This window comes from Porites lutea, chromosome 6 (genome assembly GCF_958299795.1).
Source record: "Porites lutea chromosome 6, jaPorLute2.1, whole genome shotgun sequence".
Taxonomy (NCBI): Eukaryota; Metazoa; Cnidaria; class Anthozoa; order Scleractinia; family Poritidae; genus Porites; species Porites lutea.
In genome coordinates, this window is record NC_133206.1 from 19,513,123 (window position 1) to 19,535,820 (window position 22,698).

The following is a 22,698-nucleotide window of genomic DNA, read 5'->3' on the forward strand; positions in this document are numbered from 1 at the left end:
GGCCAAACGACCTTAACCAGCATCTGGTGGCTTGATTTAACTTCGCTTTCGAGTCTTTTGATGTAACTTCACACTTCAGTACGCTCAGACCCACCTACAGCTGCCTTTCCTTAGGAATTTATATTTGCGCAGTGTTCTTCAGAGGGTTCGTCATACTCTAGTTAACTTGCTAAGATATAATCGAAGCTTTCTGTTTTACAAAATGGGACTAACCTAACGTTTTTGACATTTTGTACGACCTCTATTTTTGAGAAGCGTGAAAACGTAAGTATTTGTTGCGTGAAACGCAAAATTGTTGTTCGTGAACTTGGCGTTAGGGACCGTTCATTATTTATGGAAGAAGGGATGAGTGAGAAATTAGTGGGACCTGAAATTTTGGCCTCTGCAAAAGGACGTTTCCGGTCGGGGTGATCTTTTTGCTATGGAGGAGAGTCTTGAAATTATAATTTTAAACAGATGAGGTCCTCATAATGAATAAAAATGCAAAAACATAATTTCAGTGTACCTATAAGAGCCTTTGGGGGGGGGGGGGGGTGATCCTCTTCCCTGGGACACCTTTCCTCCATATAAACAGGGCGAGCAGAAAAAAAAACATTCCTTAGACCTTTTGTTAAACATTACTTTGAATTTCGTATGCCTGTATTTTCCCACGAATTAGTAATGAGTTCTCGAAAGTACATTTCACCTAAAACCACCATCTTGTCAACTAAGGTTATGTTCATGACAGACCTTCACACTATAACCGTTAGCTCAGTTTACGCCGGCACAAGAACCATACTGGATAGGGCTTCTGTTCAAACATAAGCTAAGAATGGTGATTTCGGCGCCATTTCTGTGACGGAGCAAAGCTACGCATATCTCTAAAGTGGAGAGTCACATAGCGAATAGGTGTTCATACTATGAGAGCGGATGGCTTTTTGTGTCGGCACGAATAGCCCTCTGGCATATAAGAAACATAGCCTGAATACAGCTATTTCGAGAAATGTTGTCGCAAAAAGTGCACGCGACAATCCCGAAAGGTACTGTGGGTGGTTTTGAGTTCACTGTTCTTCAAAGAAATTTGAAAGAATGGCACTAGAGGCCATGGACTTGTGTTTGTGTGTGCTAAAGGAAAGCAACAAAGGTAGGTTTGACAGCTACAGTCATCAGGAATAGTGTATTCATCATACCCCATATTACTTTACGGATTTTCCAGTGCACATTTTTTCCGACAACCTTCCTTGAAATAGCTCTATACCAGTCTTTCGTGTTCGTGTTATATGATCGACGGTTTTGACGTAAAGTACCATTAATTACACTCATCTGCGGCGTATAATTGTTAATTATTGTTGTGGTTGTAATTATTTCTGGCAGTTTATAAACTCTCCTTCCCGCTAAATAGGGTAACACTAATTACAGTAAAAGTTTTCGCCCCAGTGGTCCTCTTCAAACTTACGTGCTCGCGCGAACAGTGCTCGTTAATTCTGCTTAGTGCAGTTTTCTTTTGCCGAAAATAGTGAGTTGTTTACATTAAAATGGTCGTAATTAACCCTAAACAACCTCCCACTAAAACAGTGGGCGATGAATGAACACATGGTTCGAGGAAGATAAGGCCTAACATAAATGAAAATAAAAAACAGTTTGAATTAAAAAATGAAAATAATTTGTTTATTGCGATCCAGAATCTTCGTTGTTTCAGTATTATCGCTTCATAAGCACTCTTAGCTCGTTTCACAATAGAGGACTGAAAAAACCCTGAATTGAACGCTCGCGGCGTGTTAACTAGTTTCGTACTTTTTTATTGTGCGCAATCGACAGAACGTGTATTTCAAGCCGGACCATAAAAAGATTTTCAAGTAGAAAAAAATCACTAATTACGCGTTGCTTGACAATGAGATTGTTTGTAAAGTTCAGAAACTATTAGTCCATCGAAAGCGCGAATACCAGGAGGGGGGAGGCAAAACATGTTCAGTTTGAAGAGCGTTTCGATAAGAGGTTTGTTTGGGAGTGTATTAGACAAGCTTGAATTGTGCGACTCACAGAATTTTTGTCTAACCAAATAAACGCCTCTTATACAACGAGCAAGTATTTGGAAGGTCAATGCCAAATATGAATTGGTTTAAGAAGTCTCCTTTGCCTCTTGAGATTAACATTACAATGACATTTTTAGTGAGATATGTTCAGACTTAAACCCCCCCTCGAAATGACAAAAACGGCAAAAAGTTGCAAATTTCGTAGGCGATATCGCGATTTTCTAAGTGGTCCACTTGGAATGAATGAAAAGAGGCAGTAACTTTCTTATTTTCAACAACTGTGTAGGTTCTGAAATTAACTAAAACGGGAAAAATTGGAAATTCTGTAATTATCGCAAACCCAGTACGAAATTTCGTGAAATATTCAACATTTTGTATCTGCGCGCGTGTCTATAGAGGTAAGTGTTTTTTGGTTAGTAGGCGCAATTTCGTCCTCAACATTGCTAAAATCTCCAACTTTGTGGACAGCCTGAATAATAAATGAACAAAAAGGTTTAGATTTTAGTTTAATTACATTTGTGGTTTCTTAAGGTGCTAATTTAGTGTACATTATATTAAAAACAACCTTTTTAATTCATACTTGTAGTGTTAGATTTACATCTAGATTCATATTTCGCTTTACAATCAGAACTCAAACAAAAAAATCCTCACTTAACCAAAGTGAAACCGTTAAAAGCTGTAGAAAAAGATTTCAAAGGCATCGCTACCCCAAACAGTTTTGGAAATAAAAAAAATTTTTTTAGAATTTAGTTGCAAAACGAAATTAAAATCAGGAATATTTGAATGGTACCTGAAGCTGCTAAAATTATGTTAGACCAGAGTATTCAGATTTTATTTTGGATAAATATTTTTATTTATTTTTTAGAACAATAAGAGACATGAAACTAAGGCGCCTTTAGAATTTACGCTTTTTTGAATCTCATTCTCAACCAAACAGCGTAAAACAAAATTCTTTTGTAAAAAAGCAAATCAAAGCAAATCGTTTTCAGTAGAGTCCGCTGTAGTGTTATATACCGAAGCTATAAATTATGAAATTTTAATCGCCATAAAATAAGTAATTACAAGCCCCTTTCGCGATTGGTTGCTACAGAGAGCCTTTGTTACCAGGAACTAACATCCATTTATTCCGCAGACTGCAAGTAATCGAATAATCCATGATGTGCTTTGGTATTAGCAAGGTGGGAGATAGCGAGTGTCGTCGGAAAGTTTTACAGCTGACCGCTTAGGATAGAGCCGTCGACGAAGAAACTGATACTTAGACGCCGGGTCCATGGTGAGTATTGGAAATCTTAGTAAGGTCGAGAAGGTTGTTTCTGTTTAATTTAGGTCCTTTGGTGGTTACAAGAATGGTTGGCGGCAATTTTATTAACAATTAGCGCAACAAGAAAAACCAAACACAGGTGAATAGGCAATTTTTTTTATCTTGAAAATGAGCACCTCCGTGTCCGATAAATTTTAGCCAAACCTCCCTCGCTTGACTGATCTGAAATCACTTGGTAAATATTGAAATATGGAAAGAAGTTTGGCCTTTCTTATCAAATACGGAGATATGGCACTCAATTTCAATTTCCCTTCTCGGGGCTTTAAAAATATAAATTTCAGTTCTAGAGATAAAACTGTTCATTCACTAATGTTCTTTGATAAGACTGTAGGCGAGTGAGGTGATCGATCGAGACGAATACGCTGGTTGTGTTAATTTAACTATAGGTGGTGTTTGGGAAAAGTCACATCATTAATACCCCAGGTTCGTCAGTTTTCAAATTAAAAATCTCAAGGTCGTTAACCTTAATCACTGTTGCTCACTCTGATTTTTGCTGGGTGTTATATGTTGACCAGTCCTAGTGCGGCCGCGAAAAAAATTATTTACAGTTCTACTCAAATAAATATATGGCGCAGAGATATTATTTTGTCCTTAAAATTCAGAGCAAACTTGTACTCCCTTTCTAAACGCAGGTTCACGGAACGTACTCGCCAAAACAGAAATTAAATTAACAGGACAGAGAACATTAATTGAACCGCCTGAGGTGCCATGTTCATTTTGCGACAGTAAACAACACTATTTTTTTCTCTATCAAATGACTGAATCAGTTTGAAAGATCAAGTTTACCGTAAAGAATCTGACACAATACATATTGGCCGGAAAATGCGAATTTATCTCGGTTGGTGATGTCACAAAAGGTCACAATGCTTTCATTATGCTCAACTGACAGACAAAATGAATTTGACAAGAGCAGCTTTCAAATGATCAAACAGCCGCGCAGAAAGCTGAGCCGTACTGACTCGGAGAAGCTTTTAAAATATCTGCCACATTTTAGCGCAAAAACGAACTACTCAATTTTGGGGGGATATATTTTGTTATGGTTTCTCATTTTAGCTCGCTGCGGGAATATTTCGCGTGATTTCAGGTTTCATTCGCAGCCGAGATTGATTATGTTACAAGATCCTTCTATGTAAATTGATTGCCATTTATTTACATTTCTGCGGATGTTTCTCACAGAACGAGTCTTTAATATTCACTGGAAATAATTACATTGTTTTTAAATGCTATTCGCATTCAGTGCCTAGCTTTTTCACCTCAGTTTTAGCCCTGCGAATCAGTTTCGCAGTTTCCTCTATCTGGCGAATTCAGTTTCAAGTTTTAAAATGTCGACCACCAGACGAGAAAGATTGGAAATTGAAACACTTGAGGTATTTTATCTTTTTTTAGAAATTACACAGAGTTAAGTATAATCAGACGGTATTTTAGTGAAAAAGTCGTAAAATTCAAACGGCAGTAATGTAGGTAATTCAAGGTATGTAATGGCGGTTTAGTCCATAACTCAAAGATCTCATGCGATTACAGTAAAAAGACGGTTTTTGAAAGAAACAGAGCCCCTTATTCTAATTTCAATTTTACTTTTCCAGTTAAATAAAAACTCGCACTGATTTGATGATTTAAAAGTGTCGTCGTGTTGTGCCTTAGGCGGCAAACCCTGAGGATATGTTTGCATTTATTTAGAAATAATGGGTTGAGAAATGAAAACAAAGTAGTGCAGCTGAATTTCATGTTTTGCTTTGTCCTAAGCATTCAAATAATTTTAATGGGAAAATTGCGTTTATTATGGTCCTTACATGCGTTCTAATAAAACCTAATGTTATAAAAGAATCTCCACAATAACTGCATTTGAGTGGTCGAAACGATACGTCAAAGGCTTAAAAAGCAGTACAAAGATATATTGAAAGCGAGTTATTATTAGCTCCCTTTCTTCAGCTTTATATTGTATCCGTAAAAGTGTCTTTTTCAAAAGGGCTGAAACCACTTTTGAAGATAAGACAACATTATTCCACGCATATCGTAAATTGATTTCATACGATTGAATTCAACAAGAAACGAAAAAATTCATTCTTAAACCTGATCTCAAATGGCACGGAAATTCTTGACACGAGCTTCTTGTTGAAAAGTGCTTTAAGTATATTAAGTGAAAGGGCATTTCTACTGCAAAAGAAAATGTCCACTCAAGCTTTGTAGACACTACATAGGAACTACAGTGTCATCTTAAGTGACATGAATGACAAGTTTCCTGTTTTAAAGACATACGATATGTTAACATATTCTACATTTCTATTTATGAAATTCTCTTTTGTAAACCAGTCGTTTTCATCTGAAGCACAAATCTTCTTCTTTTTAAAATTGCAACTCAAGGAAATGTGTCTTGATCAAGACAAGTGCAATTTTCCATTTATTCTTTGAATTTGATTTCGATGATTAACTCATATATCAACGAAGCGGGGCTAATTAGTAAGTTGGTGATTGGGGAAAATGGTTTTGCCCAGCCAGTTTTATCCGCGTATCTCTTGACAGAAATAAATAGCGGGTTTAGGATGTACTACTGGAACAGCAACGCGAACATTTGAAAAGTAATAGTTCTTAATAAGCATTGCAGTAATTTTGTATGGGCGTCACACTTGTCGCCTCATTTCTTTGCCGTCACTTCACGACTACGAATTAAAATTTCGTGATGCAAAATTTTACGTAGGACCTGAACACGAGACGTCGAATTCTTGAACTTAGATGCTATTTCAAAAAATTCAACTACGTTTGATAAATTGATATGTTGGAATAATGGCGACAGAGTTTAAAACTGAGAACACGAACACTTTTTGTAAGCAACGTTTTCGCTGCCGTCACCCTCCTACTTCGTAAAGGTCCTTAAGGTGACTCGACCCAGTTTTTTTGGGGGGGTACCATCCTACTTTGAAGCTCTCTGGTATCCCCACCTTTACTTTTATCGTAAGTCTAACACATAGAATGGTTAACAAAAAGATCAATCTACAATATAACATAAAATTTTTGGCGATCGGAGTAAATGTCACGTGGTTATAATGCCACGCCCCTTTGAGGTCTGAGTCGAAAATCGGCTGTTGCCGGCATTTTTTTGTGAAAATCTCTCGGCTACACGTAGTGCGCATTAGTGCCTTGCGCTGAACAGAGTTTCACCAAAATCGCAAAGACCCAATTCGAGAAATTCAGCGGTTTCCAAATTTAGGTCATAATTTATGCGAAAATGATAAGCAAACTTTACACGGATTATATATAATAAACTATGAGATTCATCTCTTTATTTTGGGCATCGTTATAACAGATGGGTCCTTGCAAGTCAGCAAACCGCTTTAGGACCTTGTAAATGCGCGCGATTTCGAGCAAAGCAAACATATAGAAATTATAGTTTTCGCTATTTGTTGACGTTTGTCAGCGTTTGAGAGTCCTTCTCACGAAAAAAGCATTTTCTTAAAAATTCGTAGTTTTTTTTCCTTCAAATTTTTTCAGGGCCACAATTGATTAACTAACTACCCGGACTCTGAATTTCATGGTCATTGAAAAACTGTGACATTATCTTCTATAAGCCCAAACTTGAGTAAACATTGAAGATTTTTAGCGTTTTGGCTGAGTTTGTGCTTTGGGAGTTGTCTATTGTTTCTAGTCTGTCATGATACAGCATTCTTGTTCAGCACGCGTGCAATGATCGCGCTTGGCTGACTTCCGAATGCTCACCGAGATATTATAATTTTGGTACAGTGAGACAGGCCATCGCGTGATACATAGAGGTTTAACTAACAATTTTTAATCAATTCTCGTGCTTCTTGTGTCTTTGCAAAAAAATCAAGAAGTGCTACACACTAAGTCTACTTACTATTACAAAAATATCATTTTTTCATAGGTTTAATGCAAGCCAATAATTAAACCAACTCGTGACGGGAATATCTCGGTGAGCATTCGGAAGTCAGCCAAGCGTGGTCATTGCACGCGTGCTGAACAAGAATGCTGTATAATGACAGACTAGAAACAATAGACAACTCCCAAAGCACAAACTCAGCCAAATCGCTAAAAATCTTCAATGTTTACTCAAGTTTGAGCTTATAGAAGATAATGTCACAGTTTTTCAATGACCATGAAATCCAGAGTCCGGGTAGTTAGTTAATCAATTGTGACCCTGAAAAAATTTGAAGGAAAAAAAACTACGAATTTTTAAGAAAATGCTTTTTTCGTGAGAAGGACTCTCAAACGCTGACAAACGTCAACAAATAGCGAAAACTATAATTTCTATATGTTTGCTTTGCTCGAAATCGCACGCATTTACAAGGCCCTAAAGCGTTTTGCTGAGTTGCAAGGACCCATCTGTTATAACGATGCCCAAAATAAAGGGATGAATCTCTTGGTTTATTAGATATAATCCGTGTAAAGTTTCCTTATCATTTTCGCATAAATTATGACCTAAATTTGGAAACCGCTGAATTTCTCGAATTGGGTCTTTGCGATTTTGGTGAAACTCTGTTCAGCGCAAGGCACTAATGCGCACTACGTGTAGCCGAGAGATTTTCACAAAAAAATGCCGGCAACAGCCGATTTTCGACTCAGACCTCAAAGGGGCGTGGCATTATAACCACGTGACATTTACTCCGATCGCCAAAAATTTTATGTTATATTGCAGATTGATCTATATGTTATCCATTCTATGTGTTAGACTTACGATAAAAGTAAAGGTGGGGATACCAGAGAGCTTCAAAGTAGGATGGTACCTCCACAAAAAAACTGGGTCGAGTCACCTTAAGGTGGCTCGACTGGATTTTTTAGGGAGTATAATTCCCCAATTTGAGCGTTTACCAAAGATATCAGAAAACGGTTACCACAGCTGCACTATATAAAGATGAAAACTGATTATGATCCATGTTTTATTGACATCAGAGTTTCCATGACAACATAATGACGCCATTACGTTTTTTACTTGCCTTTGTATTTCTCGGTTCTAGGGGATTTTTCAGAAATCGCTTAAGGGAGCTTGTACCTTCCTTAGTTGCCTCGGTTGTGGCAGAGTTTGAACAAAATCTATGAGAGCGTTTTGGTTCTATTTTGAAACAAAGTTTTAAGGGTCCTAAAAACAGTGAATAAACATGCTATCGACATAATTAGCTAATATTTAAAGAAAATGATGAGGTATGGAAATGCGGTTTCATCTCTTAATGGTTTGATTCCATTTGAAACTTTGTACGAAAAAAGAGGGGGATTGCTTTGGCCGATTGCGAGAAAGAGGAATTTGATTAGGCTACGTTCGGCTGCTTTCTTTACCATTTTTGTATGTAATTTGGTCCACGCCTACAAATTTCACGGTTATTTAAAAATCTCTCGATAAATTGTTTTAAAAACTTGACGATCCCGATATTAATCATCAATTTATATCTCCGCCAAGTTTCAAGGATATTGAAAACAAGGAAGGTAATTAAATGGGGCTTTAAGAGTGGTTGTCAGAGAAAACCGGGCAAAATGTTAAAAATGTCAACGGAAGGGGGTCGACAGAATAAGTTCATACTAACATCATAGATAGGTCTGGTGGAGTAATGGACAAATATACCAAACATAGGTGCTTCACTGCTCTTGTATTACAGATACGAGCATCACTTTTTTCGACCCCCTCTGACGCCATTTTTATAAGCAAATTTTCACCATTTTCTGAAACTCACAGAACCCTCCAAATTTAACGAGCGAAGTTTATTTTTTGTATGCCATACAAGACATCACAGAACTACTTTCTAAAACCATAAGATTTGTTAAGTATCCACGGACAAGACTAAAATTTTCTTATTTTATCTGACCTAAACTCAGTGTCTGCAAACGAGCAGAAAATCGGGCATTTTTGAATTGATCTACAGCACACAACTAAAACGACAGAACAACTCTGACAGCCAAATTGCAGTCTACTATCATCCATGTAACCAAAACACTAATAATCATTTTGGGCCATTGAAACAGGAAGAAATTAGAAAACTCACATTTGTTATAGTTTCCAAGCTTTTTCTTGCAAACAGGCCGATCCCTTCGTGTTTGTTTTAAGTCCTCTTCGTGAATTTTCCATCATATTTCGCTGTAAAGTATGTTCAGCAGCTGGAGAACATATAAAATAGCTCGAAATACTGCCTAGGTTACATTTTCAAAGGGCAAAAAGTGCTGAACGATAGGATGAAACTAGAAAATAAAAAAGCGACGCCATCTTGAAAATTCAGCACTCAGGAGGGACTGGCACTAGTAGCTGTCTTGTCCACAAGTGATGAATTACCAAACAGATAAAAAAAATAATTAAAAAAAAAACCGGCTTATCAGCGACCTATTACAGTCCTAAGTCTTCTTCAATTACTACTTTTAGTTAAATTGTTGTCGTTTTTTTTTATTTTCGGCGGAGTGAAGGGGTGTGGTGAACAGGTGACCAATTGGCATTACTTTATTCAGTCTTCATTTGCTCTTCATTCACTTCATTTTGAGTTATCCCATATAAGTCTCAGCGTTTCTTTGGACTCTTTTTTGTATCATTTATTTTTGCGTCAGTCTTCAATCACCGTCCATGTCCGAGGGTCCACTCATCTCCTGTTCATGATTTCATGATGCACAGTTTCATAGTCCCGAAGGCTTCGCCCGAAGGGTACCTCTTTCAAGCATCTGGTGCATCAAAGGGTAGCTAGGAAATCACAAGTTGAAGTATGTGAAAGGAGAGGAAAATCTTTCATTAAGTATTTTAAAGAGCCTATTATTAAAATGCTTCGAAGAAACATGCCTTATGGCAATATCATTTACATGTTAAGGTTACTCGAAAATGACCGGAAGACCTCCTTTCTTACCGATTTATTCTCACGAAGCAGATATAAAGGGTACAATGGAAGATACACGAAAGGGGTACCTTTTGTCAAAAATAGTGTATTTAAGGGTAAGGGACTGGACCTCGGGGCGAACCCTTTCCGAAAAAAGCTTTATTGAGTAGCCTCCCACCCCTCCCCCCCCCCCCCTCCCCCTTCTCCCTAGAGCTTCCCTGAAGTTGCTCGCCAACTTTTTCGCAACTTGTAGTATTTCGAGCAATTTTTTTCGTTTCAAGCAACTTTTTGCGTAATTTCTGAGCAATTTTTCTTACTAGTTTTCTTCCAATTCTGAGATATCTGAGCAGTTTTAAGTTCTTAAATTGGCTTTGCTTCCAAATTGCAGTGTTTTAGTAGCCAATTTATGAATTTCCTATGAAAAAGGAGCCAGATCCTCACCCCTTGGGGGCAAATGATGGGCGCAAGATGCAGCCGGGCTGCTAGGTCAGAGGTTTTACGCTGCAAAATTGCACAAAATTACTTTTTTATACTCTACCAGGAGCCATATATATATAAGTCGGGGTAGTAGACCGTAACTGGATACTTCTTCCAGGGATGGGGCTGACATCATCGAAATATATATCATAGCCATTAAATGTACAATTTTTAGCACATTTTGTGCCATCTTGTGTGACTCGCGCGCGCATTTTTTGCAACAGCGCCGTGGAAAGGATTAACAAACGAAATGGCGTTGGAAATTACCTCCGTAGCAGATGAATAAATTCCGTTTCTGTCATCAGTGCCTCCTCTGAAGTTAAGGCAAGACCTTAACAATTACTCTAAATGTGAGGACTGTGAACATGGATTCTGCTTGTGTTAAACGCCGTAGAGAGAGTGTTTTTGACAAATCCAGTGACGAAGAGGTGTAGAAGATGTCAAAACTCGAGTTAACACTCAGACCCCTTTTAAAAATTTTTGAACTGCCAAAAACTTGTATGGATCCGCCTTTTCTTTACATGCCACCCGCAGAACCGTAAAGGTTTTGAGCTGCAAACAGTATTGCAATCTATGGAGAATTTGCACGTTCCCTCTAAACGGGTTGCACAGGTAAAAAATTCGCCCGGACCCGTGGCGTTTAGCTTGTGTGAACCGTGCAAAGAGCATACTGAAAAAGAAGTGAGCAGGAAAAACAATGAGGGGAAGGGGTACGGAGTGAGAACCGTAGGAACCCCTGTAATGGTACTTTTTAACAAAAGCCCCTTCCGAATCCTTCCGGTAAACCAGATCTGGAATGGTTTATTTTAACAGCTCTTGTCAACAGTCTATTACCTTATGGAAATGCGAAGTGATAGGGATGAGATCATCAAGTAAAAGGCTTACTTTCGAACCCGGAGGGGGGAAACTCCGCATATGAAAGGGGTGGGATGCTCGCCGGAAAATTTTGAATTAAACCCCTAAAGGAGACCGATCTGGGCGTGGCCCAAGCTTTTTTTGATCCCTAAAAGAGACCATGTTGAAACACAGACAAATGAGAAAACTTGGATGATATGAATGAAGTAAATAAAAAGAATTAAAGATATACATATCAAATATATATTTTTATCTTTTTTCGCGTGCTACCCTAAACGAGACCTTCACGGCTAAATATGATGGTGTTTTGCCCAGAACACCCTAAAAGAGACCAAAATCCGAAATTTTCACCCCTAAGCGAGACGACGAGCATCCCCACCACTTTCATGTGCGGAACCCCCTCCCCCGGGCTTTCAAAAATTACTTCGTCCGCTCTCTTGGCCGCTTTGCGGCCTAAAATGCCCGCTCCGCACTCTGATTCAACTGTTTATTTTAGGTGATAAAAATTATTGCAAATTTTACAGCAAGCAATATCTACTGCCCGTAGTTAGCCCGCACGCTTAGAAACTCGCGAGGTTGATATATAGCAAGTCTAGCTAGCTCCCATGAGAGCGAAGTTAAGTGATTTATAAAGAGACAAAATAGATCTTTAATATTATCTACATTCACGGGACACCTCGAAATGAGGAGGGAATGAAGCAATTAACCAGCTGCGATCAAGCGTTCTTCTTGTTTTTTCCTTTGCAAGAAAAACAAGCTAAATTCAACTAAAAGAAGAAACTGAAGAAGAAATAAGACTGGAGTAGGCCGCTGATAAGCTGGTTTGTTTGTTTGTTTTTTTCTTTTTTTATCTTACTGGTAATTACAGGAGCCCATAGGCTCCTGGTAATAGTTCGTAATAGCCAACGTTCGATAAAGGAACTTCTTACATGACTCCGAGGCTTTCTGGTTACATTTCTGTATTAGGTTTGGTTTTCTATGTGCTCAAGTCTCTTTTGGGAATTACAAGACAATTGCTTCGTGAAAAATTTGCAATTTTTGTCCCTATGTTAGATATCGAACGCAGCTACTAGTGCCAGTCTCTCCTGAGTGCTGAATTTTCAAGATGGCGTCGCTTTGTTATTTTCTAGTTTCATCCTATCGTTCAGCACTTTTTGCCCTTTGAAAATGTAACCTAGGCAGTATTTCGAGCTTTTTTATATGTTCTCCAGCTGCTGAGCGTACTTTACAGCGAAATATGATGGAAAATTCACGAAGGGGACTTAAAACAAACACGAGGGGATCGGCCTGTTTGCAAGAAAAAGCTTGGAAACTATAACAAATGTGAGTTTTCTAATTTCTTCCTGTTTCAATGGCCCAAAATGATTATTAGTGTTTTGGTTACATGGATGATAGTAGACTGCAATTTGGCTGTCAGAGTTGTTCTGTCGTTTTAGTTGTGTGCTGTAGATCAATTCAAAAATGCCCGATTTTTTGCTCGTTTGCAGACACTGAGTTTAGGTCAGATAAAATAAGAAAATTTTAGTCTTGTCCGTGGATACTTAACAAATCTTATGGTTTTAGAAAGTAGTTCTGTGATGTCTTGTATGGCATACAAAAAATAAACTTCGCTCGTTAAATTTGGAGGGTTCTGTGAGTTTCAGAAAATGGTGAAAATTTGCTTATAAAAATGGCGTCGGAGGGGGTCGAAAAAAGTGATGCTCGTATCTGTAATACAAGAGCAGTGAAGAACCTGTGTTTGGTATATTTGTCCATTACTCCACCAGACCTATCTATGATGTTAGTATGAACTTATTCTGTCGACCCCCTTCCGTTGACATTTTTAACATTTTGCCCGGTTTTCTCTGACAACCACTCTTAAGTGTCAAAACTTTTTGCCATATTTTGTGTTTACAAGTGAGCATCCCTCATTATTCACTGGCATTGCTTTCAAGTTTCATATGCACGTGCACAATATGATACAAAAAAGTGCGATACGCATGTATAGACCTCTTTCAGGCGAAAGCAGTTAGGGAACTGACCCAATACGTACTCGAAAAGACTTCAGAAGTTAACGAACAGGACGTTGGCGAAACGACTCGTAGGCGAAACGACGGTAAACCCAGGGGCGTAGCCAGAATTTTTTTCCTTATAAGCCTTAGTCGTTGAAGTCCTTGTGGTGGGGGAAGGGAATGAGGACATAAAAGCCAGCCAAGTTAACTCTGACCTGTGAAAAAGTCTTTTAAAGCACAGCCGTTCTTTTTTTGCAAAAAAATAAAGGGCATACTGTCATAGTCAGCATCAGGGAGTCTATATCTGACCGTATAAAGCATTTTTGACTTGAAAAGAATTCTATTACACGCAGGTATATCTCTCAAGGTCTCTGCGTGTCTGGCTTGTGAGCACAACAGCTAAGGATCAGCCATTCTGTCAGTGTCGGAAATCGCATGTATCGTATTTTCACCCTTGTCATAGTGTAAAATCATTTCTCTGTAGTCGCAGTGGATACTGACGTGGCGAGGAGAAAAATGAGCACTGTGGCGACTCTAACAGTTGTAAGGTCTTTCACTGTATCGCTCAGGGTATCTCTGTACCTTGTCAAAGAAGAAGAAAGCGTTCGTCGGCCGTTTCAGTTTAAACTTACCGTTAAATACAATCTAAAATTTTAATTACGTTGTATCAAAGTGGGTAATTTTTTTTTAATGCGCATGTGCAATTCCCCCGGCAAATCAATTACATGGAGACTCAGTGGGAATAACTGTTTCCGTGGCGTATAATAATATATTAATAGCTGATAACAGAGGAAACGCACACGAAATAGAGATTTGTATCAATTCGTGAGACCTTTGTTGTACACGCAAAGAACGTTTAGAAATGGATACTGCGCAGGTATTTTCAACTCCAAAAAATATTCTTAAGTAGCAGTACATATGAGAACGCTGCGGTGTTTAGAGTATCCTTGTATCATATGCACGAGAGTGTCTCTCGTTTTTAACTTACAGTAGAACCTCGATAACTCGAACTCGGATAACTCGAACCTCCGCTAACTCGGACTAATTCTACTTTCCCTTGGATTTCATACCACTTCTTTTTGACTCGGTTAACTCGAACTCGGATAACTCTAATTCCCCATTATCTCGAACTAACTTTCCTTTCCCTTGTTAAAAAAAAATACACTGAAATTTACCTCGAGACCTCGAATTTTGGTTCTTATAACTCCACCCGGATGCCACCTCAGTAGCTCTTCTTGTTGTATAAGGGTAAAAACAGTAAACTAACACTGGTCAACACTACAGCAATTTGATTTAATTGGTGCAACGAAAAGACCGCGTTTTATCATAAGAAAATGCCTAATCATGTTACCGTTTCTGATGAATAAGTTAAACTTGCACTGTACCATACACTGAAGTGCTGAAAAAAATCAGTAACTATCAATTTTTAACCTGGCAAATTGAATTTTGCAATCGACCCCGGTAACTCAAACTCTCGCCAACTCAAACTGTTTTTGGTTTCCCTTCAGAGTTCGAGTTACCGGAGTTCTACTGTACCAAGAATCTCGATTGACGATCTTGGACCGCGTTATGTAACTTAGAAGGAAGTACTGTGGCATTCTATGAATCATCGAGCAGCATTTTGTTCTACGATGCGAAAACAAATAAACGCATTGCTTTTCATTCACCATAATTATGTTGAAATCTTCTTGTGTGACCTATGACTAAAGGCTGTTTGTTACGTTTTTGACAGGATAAACTCACGGAGGAACAAATTGAAGGTAAAGTCACGTGAATTCTACATATCTCAGAAACTCTGTAGTAAGGTTTAATCGTTGTACTGTAAAATCATTTTCTGTGAATTTGGTAGAGAAAACTGTAACAAAAATGTCGCAGTATTTTTACGTCGGTCTAAGAACTTGAAAAAAAAATATAGCGATTTTTTCAAGTTTAATCCGGCCACTTACAACCACTGCCGACCTACAGAAGATACTGTTGCAATTCAATAACCTCCGTCGTCTTCGGTATCAAAACGAAACCAGTAATTGGTTTTATTGATGCGAAGAAACTGTTAATTACTTTTCAGTTTGTACTAAAACAACATGCCTTTTCAAATCAAGATTGCCCAAATCCAAAACACAAAATTTCGTGCAAAAGTTTCTTGCCAAACTGCACTTAAAAAAAGCACAGGTGATACAGATGTTATGTGATTGGTTGTACTCTAGACAATTGAAGTCTAAATCAGTCTAAAAAATCTAAACGTTATTTAAGGTTAAGAGGCCCCATGACGTACAAAGGTTTCGAAATACTTTTCAACGGATGCCCGAAGCGACAGAGTGAAAAGTAAACTAAGGCTTTTTATAAACGAACCCAACAGTAAATTAGCAAGTGCCAAAAAAAATCAGATCATTACATACTTTTAAAAAGACCACCCAGTATACGTGACGAGGAAGTGGATCACTCCAGGCTGAAATTTGCAGATCTTTTGTCGTTGAAATGATCCTACGGGCTAGAAAATCAAAATACCATTAACGAGGAAGTTGTCGGAAAGAAAACATCCCTGTACCCTCTGGGTGTTGCTATAAAAGACTTGACTTTTGAAACAATGCACTGCAGGATAAAAGTGGTTTATACTTTATATACGAGGTCCTTTGCAGGTGGGAGTGGGAGGTGCTTGGCTTAATTTGCAAATATTGTCATGTGTCATGTAATAGGCTGTAAAAAAAGTGCGTGCTTTCGGTTTGTCGTGTGCGAAATAGTTTTTTTTGGAAAATATGAACAAGTATTGAATCCCGGGAATTGTATAAACAATAACTTAACAGTATCTTTTCCGTGTTTCTTTGCATGCGATAGAGTTTTTTAGAACATAGACTATTAAAAAGGTAGCCTGTTCCAGGCGTTCAGATAGTAGAGCGCGGGAGAAAAATTCACGAAGGAAAAATAAACGAGGGGAGACTAGAAGGGGGAAAGGGGGAGAAAACGCCTGGAAACATTTCCTTACAGAGCTCTTTCCGCCCTTAATTGACCGCCGACCGCGTAACTGTGACATGAACTACAAAGTGCTGACAGGCCAGACGCGAACCCATAAGCTCGTGATGGTGTCAAACGTGACCTTTGAGGTAGCTTTCAATAAACAACATCAGAGGTTTTCCATCTTTTCCTAAGCAAATCTAATTTCTGTCGCTCTGAGTCTAACATTTAGACAGTTAGTCATGCATACTGGGCAATTATTTCCTGCGGTTTGTTTCTGAAAGAATTTGATTCCAGATGCAGTCAAGTACTGATTTTCTTTGACCTCTGTTAAAGCATTCTCTCGCTCTGCTTCCACCCCCTTTTCCCGGTGTACAACGTAACTCGCACCCCACTTACCGCCGTGCTCTACTATATGAACGCCCCGGGGGGAGGGGTACTGCCATATATGGGCTATATAGGTATGTGCCGCTGTGAAGGGTATGGTTTTCAGGCAGTTTACTCTAGGATAGGGCAACGAGAACGGCAAAAAAGCAATAGCCTTAGACAAGCCAAACAACAACTTTGCACGTGCATCACGCTATTTTGTACATTTCTCTGCCGTCGTTGCACGACTACAACGTGAAACTGCCTAATTTCACGTTTTGTCGAGGACGGGAACAAAAGACAACAACTTTCTTTTTCTTTTCCTGAACTTTGATGCAGTCCTTTAGAATTTAACTCCAAAAACATTTGCCAACATTTGACGAATTAAAAGAGATGGAAAGAGCGATTAAATGTGAGGCAGCATAAATTCACTTTTTAAGTGACGTTTTCGTAGCCTTTGCCGTCGTCGTTGCGTAAACTCCCTACTGTTACTTCTCGCCGTTCCTTGTGCAGCAATTGGCCAGTTTGAGGTTAAGCTACAGACTGGGTCGGGTGTTGTATTGAATTGCATTATGGGACTATAGTGGGGACGATATCTCTTCTTTTATTGGCTGTTACGAATTTGAGCTGGGGACTGGGTCAAAATTTGTCCCCAAAAAGTCCCATAATGCAATTCGACACAACACCCTCTCAGTCGCCAGTGCAATCAAGTCGTTATCTCTAGCGTGGTTTGTTAAACACTTGGATATGTTGGATTGGTGCCCTATTTTGGTTAATATTTTAGTGTAAGGAATTCTTGTTGTCCTAATAATATCTATTCTTCTTTGCTTAGAGTACCGAGACGCGTTCAAGTTTTTTGACAAAGATGGTAACGGGTTTATAACGACCCGTGAATTGGGCGCCATAATGAGATCACTGGGACAAAACCCGACAGAAATTGAGCTTCAGGATATGGTCAATGAGGTGGATTACGACGGTAAAGCCAAATACATACGTTTCTCTTAAAACATTTATCCTTACCGAGTTGTTCCAAGATAAACAGCAATAAGAATCTCAACAAAACTATCCGCTCTATCTACAAGTATCCTAATTGAAACGCTATAGGCGAGTTTCATTTATTGTTCTTTATTCAGTCAGATTGGTCACTGATATTATAGACCTCTTTCATATTGTCGGCTTATTATATATTCTTTTATATGTGTGATAACTAGCCTTTCTGACTTCCTTTGATAGTAAGAATTCTTTTGTATTTTGCACATGCTATCGAGGTCAGAAAAGTTAATTGTCATACAAATAAAAGAATTTAGTTTTCACCAAATCAGTGAATAGCAATTTTCGCGCGTTTTGATTGGCTCCCGCAACTCGGAATATCCTTGGCTATTCACTGTTTTGCGACCGGAGCCAAGATGGCGTCTCATTTCGAGACATTTTCGGAAGACGAAATTTTTGCTATAAGTGTAGCAGTCGTACAAACACATACCACCTTGTCGGTGTTCACTGATAGGTAGAAAATTATTTTCATGCTGAATTTGCAATAAAATCGAAAATCCCCGAATTGTTTGTAAATTGAAAACAAAGTTCCTGCCAAGTGACGCTTTTAATTTATAAAAATTTACTTTTTTCCAGTTTATCCAACTGATTTTGTAAATACTAAAACATCTATCCCCCTCAGGGTCGGTAAACAGCGCTAGATATATACCCCGACGCTTCGCGTCTCGTGATATTCACCACTATTCACCTCCTCTTCGGGGGATAGTTGTATAATATTAATAGGCCGCCATTATGAAAGAGGTCTGTAATCAACGTTTAAAGAAAAGTCTTGCTCACCAGACCTGCTGATCTGTTATTTTTGCAAACTGAAATCTTTTGTTCCAAATTATCTCTCTCCCACCCTGCCAGTGGAGCCTTTCTTTGGCTTGCTCAATTTTGTTGTACTCGAGAGAGACTCTGCACCAATCAAGTAAGATCTTTGTTGAGCATGCGCTGCATGTTGCTAGGATACAGTTTCGAACCCAGGTCTAATAGCCGTTATCAATGGGGAACTTAAGCACCAGACGGTCTTGGTACCACGGACGCCAACCGGAAGTATTTTTGCAGCACGACAGCCATTGCGCATGTGAAGACTTTCTCGAGCTGCAGTCACGGGCTTCGACACGCGAGTTCTCAGGTTGAAACCAGAGGTTCAAATTCGGGGTTCTTCGAATAGTATTCGTCATACAAAAGTAGAAATTCTTCGTCTAAAATCATGTTTTCTTCGAAACAAAACTTAACGCAAATCTTTGAAGGGCATTTTCAACTGATTTATTCTGTCGGCGTTCGTGATGGTTTCACGTTGTTTTGCTTACTGATTTGCATTTGGCACGCAGACCGCGTCCCCGATCCAGTTCTGCGTAGCCAGCCATGCCGTTCGTGATGAATCAAGAACGTCAGGTGCTTAAGTTCCCAATTAAACGGATGCACGCGCACTCGAAAAAGCCAGTTTGACGAGAGGAAACAAGATTGACTCGTCAAGAATTTTGTATTGCGGCGACTTCAAAGGCTTGACGCGAATCAGGCACAGCCTCCCTTTTTCCACCTGATTCAAGAAGGCAAAAGACGGCTTTGTTTGTAGGGTTTCTTTCTCCGTTCCGGCAGGTGTAATTTACAGTCACATCCCACAGGTCAGAATACACAGCAGGTCACCTTTCTACAGATAAATAAACAGGTCCAAAAGTGTCTCATAGCCTCAAGAACAGAAGGGTCTCATCTCAACATGATGCCCAGACAAGTTAGAATCTTTGCTCTACACTGTCTAGGGGCATCGATTATCCCAGTCGGTTAGTGCATAGCCTGCGTCACAGACGAAACTAAACTCTGATTAAGTCCCGTCTGCGAAACAGCGCTGGAATCCTTGTTCTAGGCCCCCACCTGTGTACCAGGATTTGAGTACGCGCCAATGATTGGCCTGTTAAAAAAGCCATTGTTGAAACGCACTTCCGGTAATTCGTTGAGTCCGTTAGGGGCCCAGAACAAGGATATCAGCGCTGCTTCGCAGAAGTTACTAACCGGGGTTAGATGCCGTCTGCAACGCAGGTTTGTTAGTGTGCGGCTTTCTTCGCGGGAGGTTCCGAGTTCGATTTCCAAGTGTGACCTCAAATCCTTGTTTTTTTTTAACTAGCTTAAATCCGGTAAAACACAGCACTGGTCGAGAGAGAAGGGTAAAATGAGCGCGCCGTCGGCCTTAGGTTTGTCAGTTGAAGTATTGTTACGAGTTACCGACGTATAATAAGCCCTTTACCTTACCCTCATCTATCTATACGCATATGAATAAATAGTGTTGCTCTTGATACCATACCTTCCGTGTGTAACAATGATCCGGCCTTACAACGTTTTCTTTTTTACAACACAGGAAACGGTGTAGTGGATTTTGGTGAATTCGTAAACATGATGATAAATCAGAATAATAACACACTTGATCAGGAGGAACTCCTAGAGGCGTTCAGAACTTTTGACGGTGACGACAAGGGATACATATTCTCAAATGAGATCCGTTACGTCATGCGACACATGGGAGAAAGTATTCCAGAACAAGACATCAATGAGATTCTACAGGATCATCAGGAGAGTAGGAAACGGAAGATAACATTCGAAGGTACATAAGCTAGCAAGTTCTCGTGTCTTCATTTTTGCGTGTCTAACTATGTCTTAACGTTCTTAGGCTTTGAATTTACTGTGTTGCAAGGGACTAAAGGGTGTAAAAGACTACAATCGTTTTGAACAGTTCCGGGAACAGTTGCTTTTCAAAGTGAGCTTACAGTGACGTTTCCGGGGGGTAACTCAACAAAGTTTTTTACGAAGAGGCTCCAACCCGTGGTCCTATTCCTAACCTTTTTATATATCCTTTTTGGCACATTTCACATCCTTAGTTTAGAACTTTGTATCGCTTCAAACTGCTGTAAATGCACTGTCTTTGAAGGATAAATAAACAACAAAACCACAACGTTTTTTCGACGACTTTTTCACAGTCATTAAATGCATCTATTAGTCCTATTGGGCCTTTTTACAGACTGAAATAACAGATTTTGCTACCCTCTCATATACCTCAACTTTTGAAATCCCTACCCTGTCATATACCTCAAGCCTGAAAAAGGTACCCCTTGCTGGCGGGGTCTCCCGGTGTAAACCATTATAGAGAGTACCCGCCCCCTCCCCACCAGGTGACAGGTAGTGGTTCTCACTGTGTCGTGATTGTTGGGATGTACTAGTAACACAGAAGTATTGAGTTGCTTCTATGGACCGATCACTTGTATCTGCAAAGAAATAAACATATAAAAATAAACATATAAATAAATCAGTGATAAAGAAAATAAATTCGTTCCATCATACCGTAAAATTCCGAAAATAAGCCCCTCCATGTATAAGTCCCCCAAACCGGTAACGTAAAAAAACCTCCGTTAAATTGCCCCTCCAAATATAAGCCCCCCGGGGGCTTGAACTTGGAAAATTGTTCTCAATTACAAAGTAAAACAAAGCAAAAACGGTAAATTTACTTCCAAATATAAGGCTAGCCCAATCGATTTTGAAACGCAAATATCCCTCCGTAGATAAGCCCCTCTGAATATAAGCCCGTCGAAAAATAAGCCCCTGAAAAAGGGCCTTTAAAAAATTTAAGCCGCGGGGCTTATTTTCGGAATTTTACGGTATCTACTACCATTAAAAGGCGCTGTCCATTGTACAAATGTGACTTTTTTTTTTTTCAAATTCGGGTGTTCTTTCGGTCATATCCTATAATATATTTTGAAGATTATCTCACGTGACGCCAACTAGGACAATTAAACCAGGGTATGTTTAATTGTTGCTTCCCAAACCATGAAAATTACTTAGCTATTCAAAGTCAAGATTTTATTTAAAGCCATAAATCTAAGTCCTGTTGTAATATAACTATTTAAAAACCTTCCGAAATATTGCGATAACAAATTTAAAGTTAAAGACTGGGTTATCATATTTTCTATTGGATGGGTAAAACACAGTACATTAAACACATTAACGCTAAATCACGGAAATTTATGATAATCAGTAAATTAAGAAGTTTGTATTTTCCGTTCCAACGGTTAGTTTATACTTTTGTTGCAGAATTTGTTAAACTCGTCAAACCTGAAGTTTAAAGTCCACACCAAAGCTCCATTGCACGGATTTAGTCTCCATGTCCTCAAATCGTTTTGCATGAAACAATTGTTTTACGATTATCAATACAACGTACTCATCAGCAAAATTCTTTTGAGCTTCCGTTAAGGCAGTTGTGCGAAACCTCGTATTCTGGTCGGGTCGTATGGCTGAGACTAGCTAGAGTGGCCGCCATGGTCAGTTGCAATGATCGAGACAACCTGGTAACCAGGGTTTTTCCGGATCCAACGAGCAGTTCACCCAAGAGCATCGGAAAGAGATGACTTTAAATTTTGCTGGAGAAGCACTTCGGGTACATGCATTTAAATATGCGAAAGAATCTCTAGAAAGAAAGAAAGTCTAGACAGCAATGCCTGAATTTGGTCATTTTTTCTGTTGCAGCCGTTTATTCGTTAACTTTCGCCTTTTATTTATTTATTTATTTATATTGTTTTCTTTTACACCAAATGATAATGAGATCAAATTTAAAGCAAAAGTAAGGAAGAACAAGGAAACGCTGCCCGTGGCAAGTCTCATTATCTCTTTAAAGGCAACAAAACGGTAATTGCTTTGAAAATGCAAGAAATTACTTTAATTTTGTTCAGGCAAGGTGTAGAAAGTTTGGAAAGTCGATCGCCATTGATTTGTTCCCTTGTTATTTTTCAACACGTGTAAATAAACATTGCAATATTTTGTTTTTCCTTTTATTTTTATATACATAAAAGCTAATTTAATGAATAAACGTTATCCGTGGTGAAATGTATTTGAAATCTTGTTATGTTAACAATTTT

The 22,698-nt window shown here is 38.9% G+C and overlaps 1 protein-coding gene across 3 annotated transcripts; it reads left to right on the forward strand.

Annotated features, from left to right (window-relative positions):
• The first annotated feature begins 1,108 nt into the window (after nt 1–1,108).
• LOC140940387 (calmodulin-like) lies at nt 1,109–22,670 on the forward strand. 3 transcript variants are annotated; one of them, XM_073389356.1, is made up of 6 exons: nt 1,109–1,123; nt 3,145–3,285; nt 15,183–15,210; nt 17,598–17,741; nt 20,154–20,396; nt 21,878–22,670. In XM_073389356.1, exons 2-6 carry the CDS (start codon nt 3,283–3,285, stop codon nt 21,907–21,909), a joined length of 450 nt encoding a protein of 149 aa, XP_073245457.1. In that variant the 5' UTR covers nt 1,109–1,123; nt 3,145–3,282; the 3' UTR covers nt 21,910–22,670. The 3 variants fall into 3 exon arrangements, with proteins under 3 accessions (XP_073245457.1, XP_073245455.1, XP_073245456.1); XM_073389354.1 differs by lacking the exons at nt 1,109–1,123; nt 3,145–3,285 and adding an exon at nt 4,583–4,700; XM_073389355.1 differs by lacking the exons at nt 1,109–1,123; nt 3,145–3,285 and adding an exon at nt 14,235–14,327.
• The last annotated feature ends 28 nt before the right edge of the window (nt 22,671–22,698 follow it).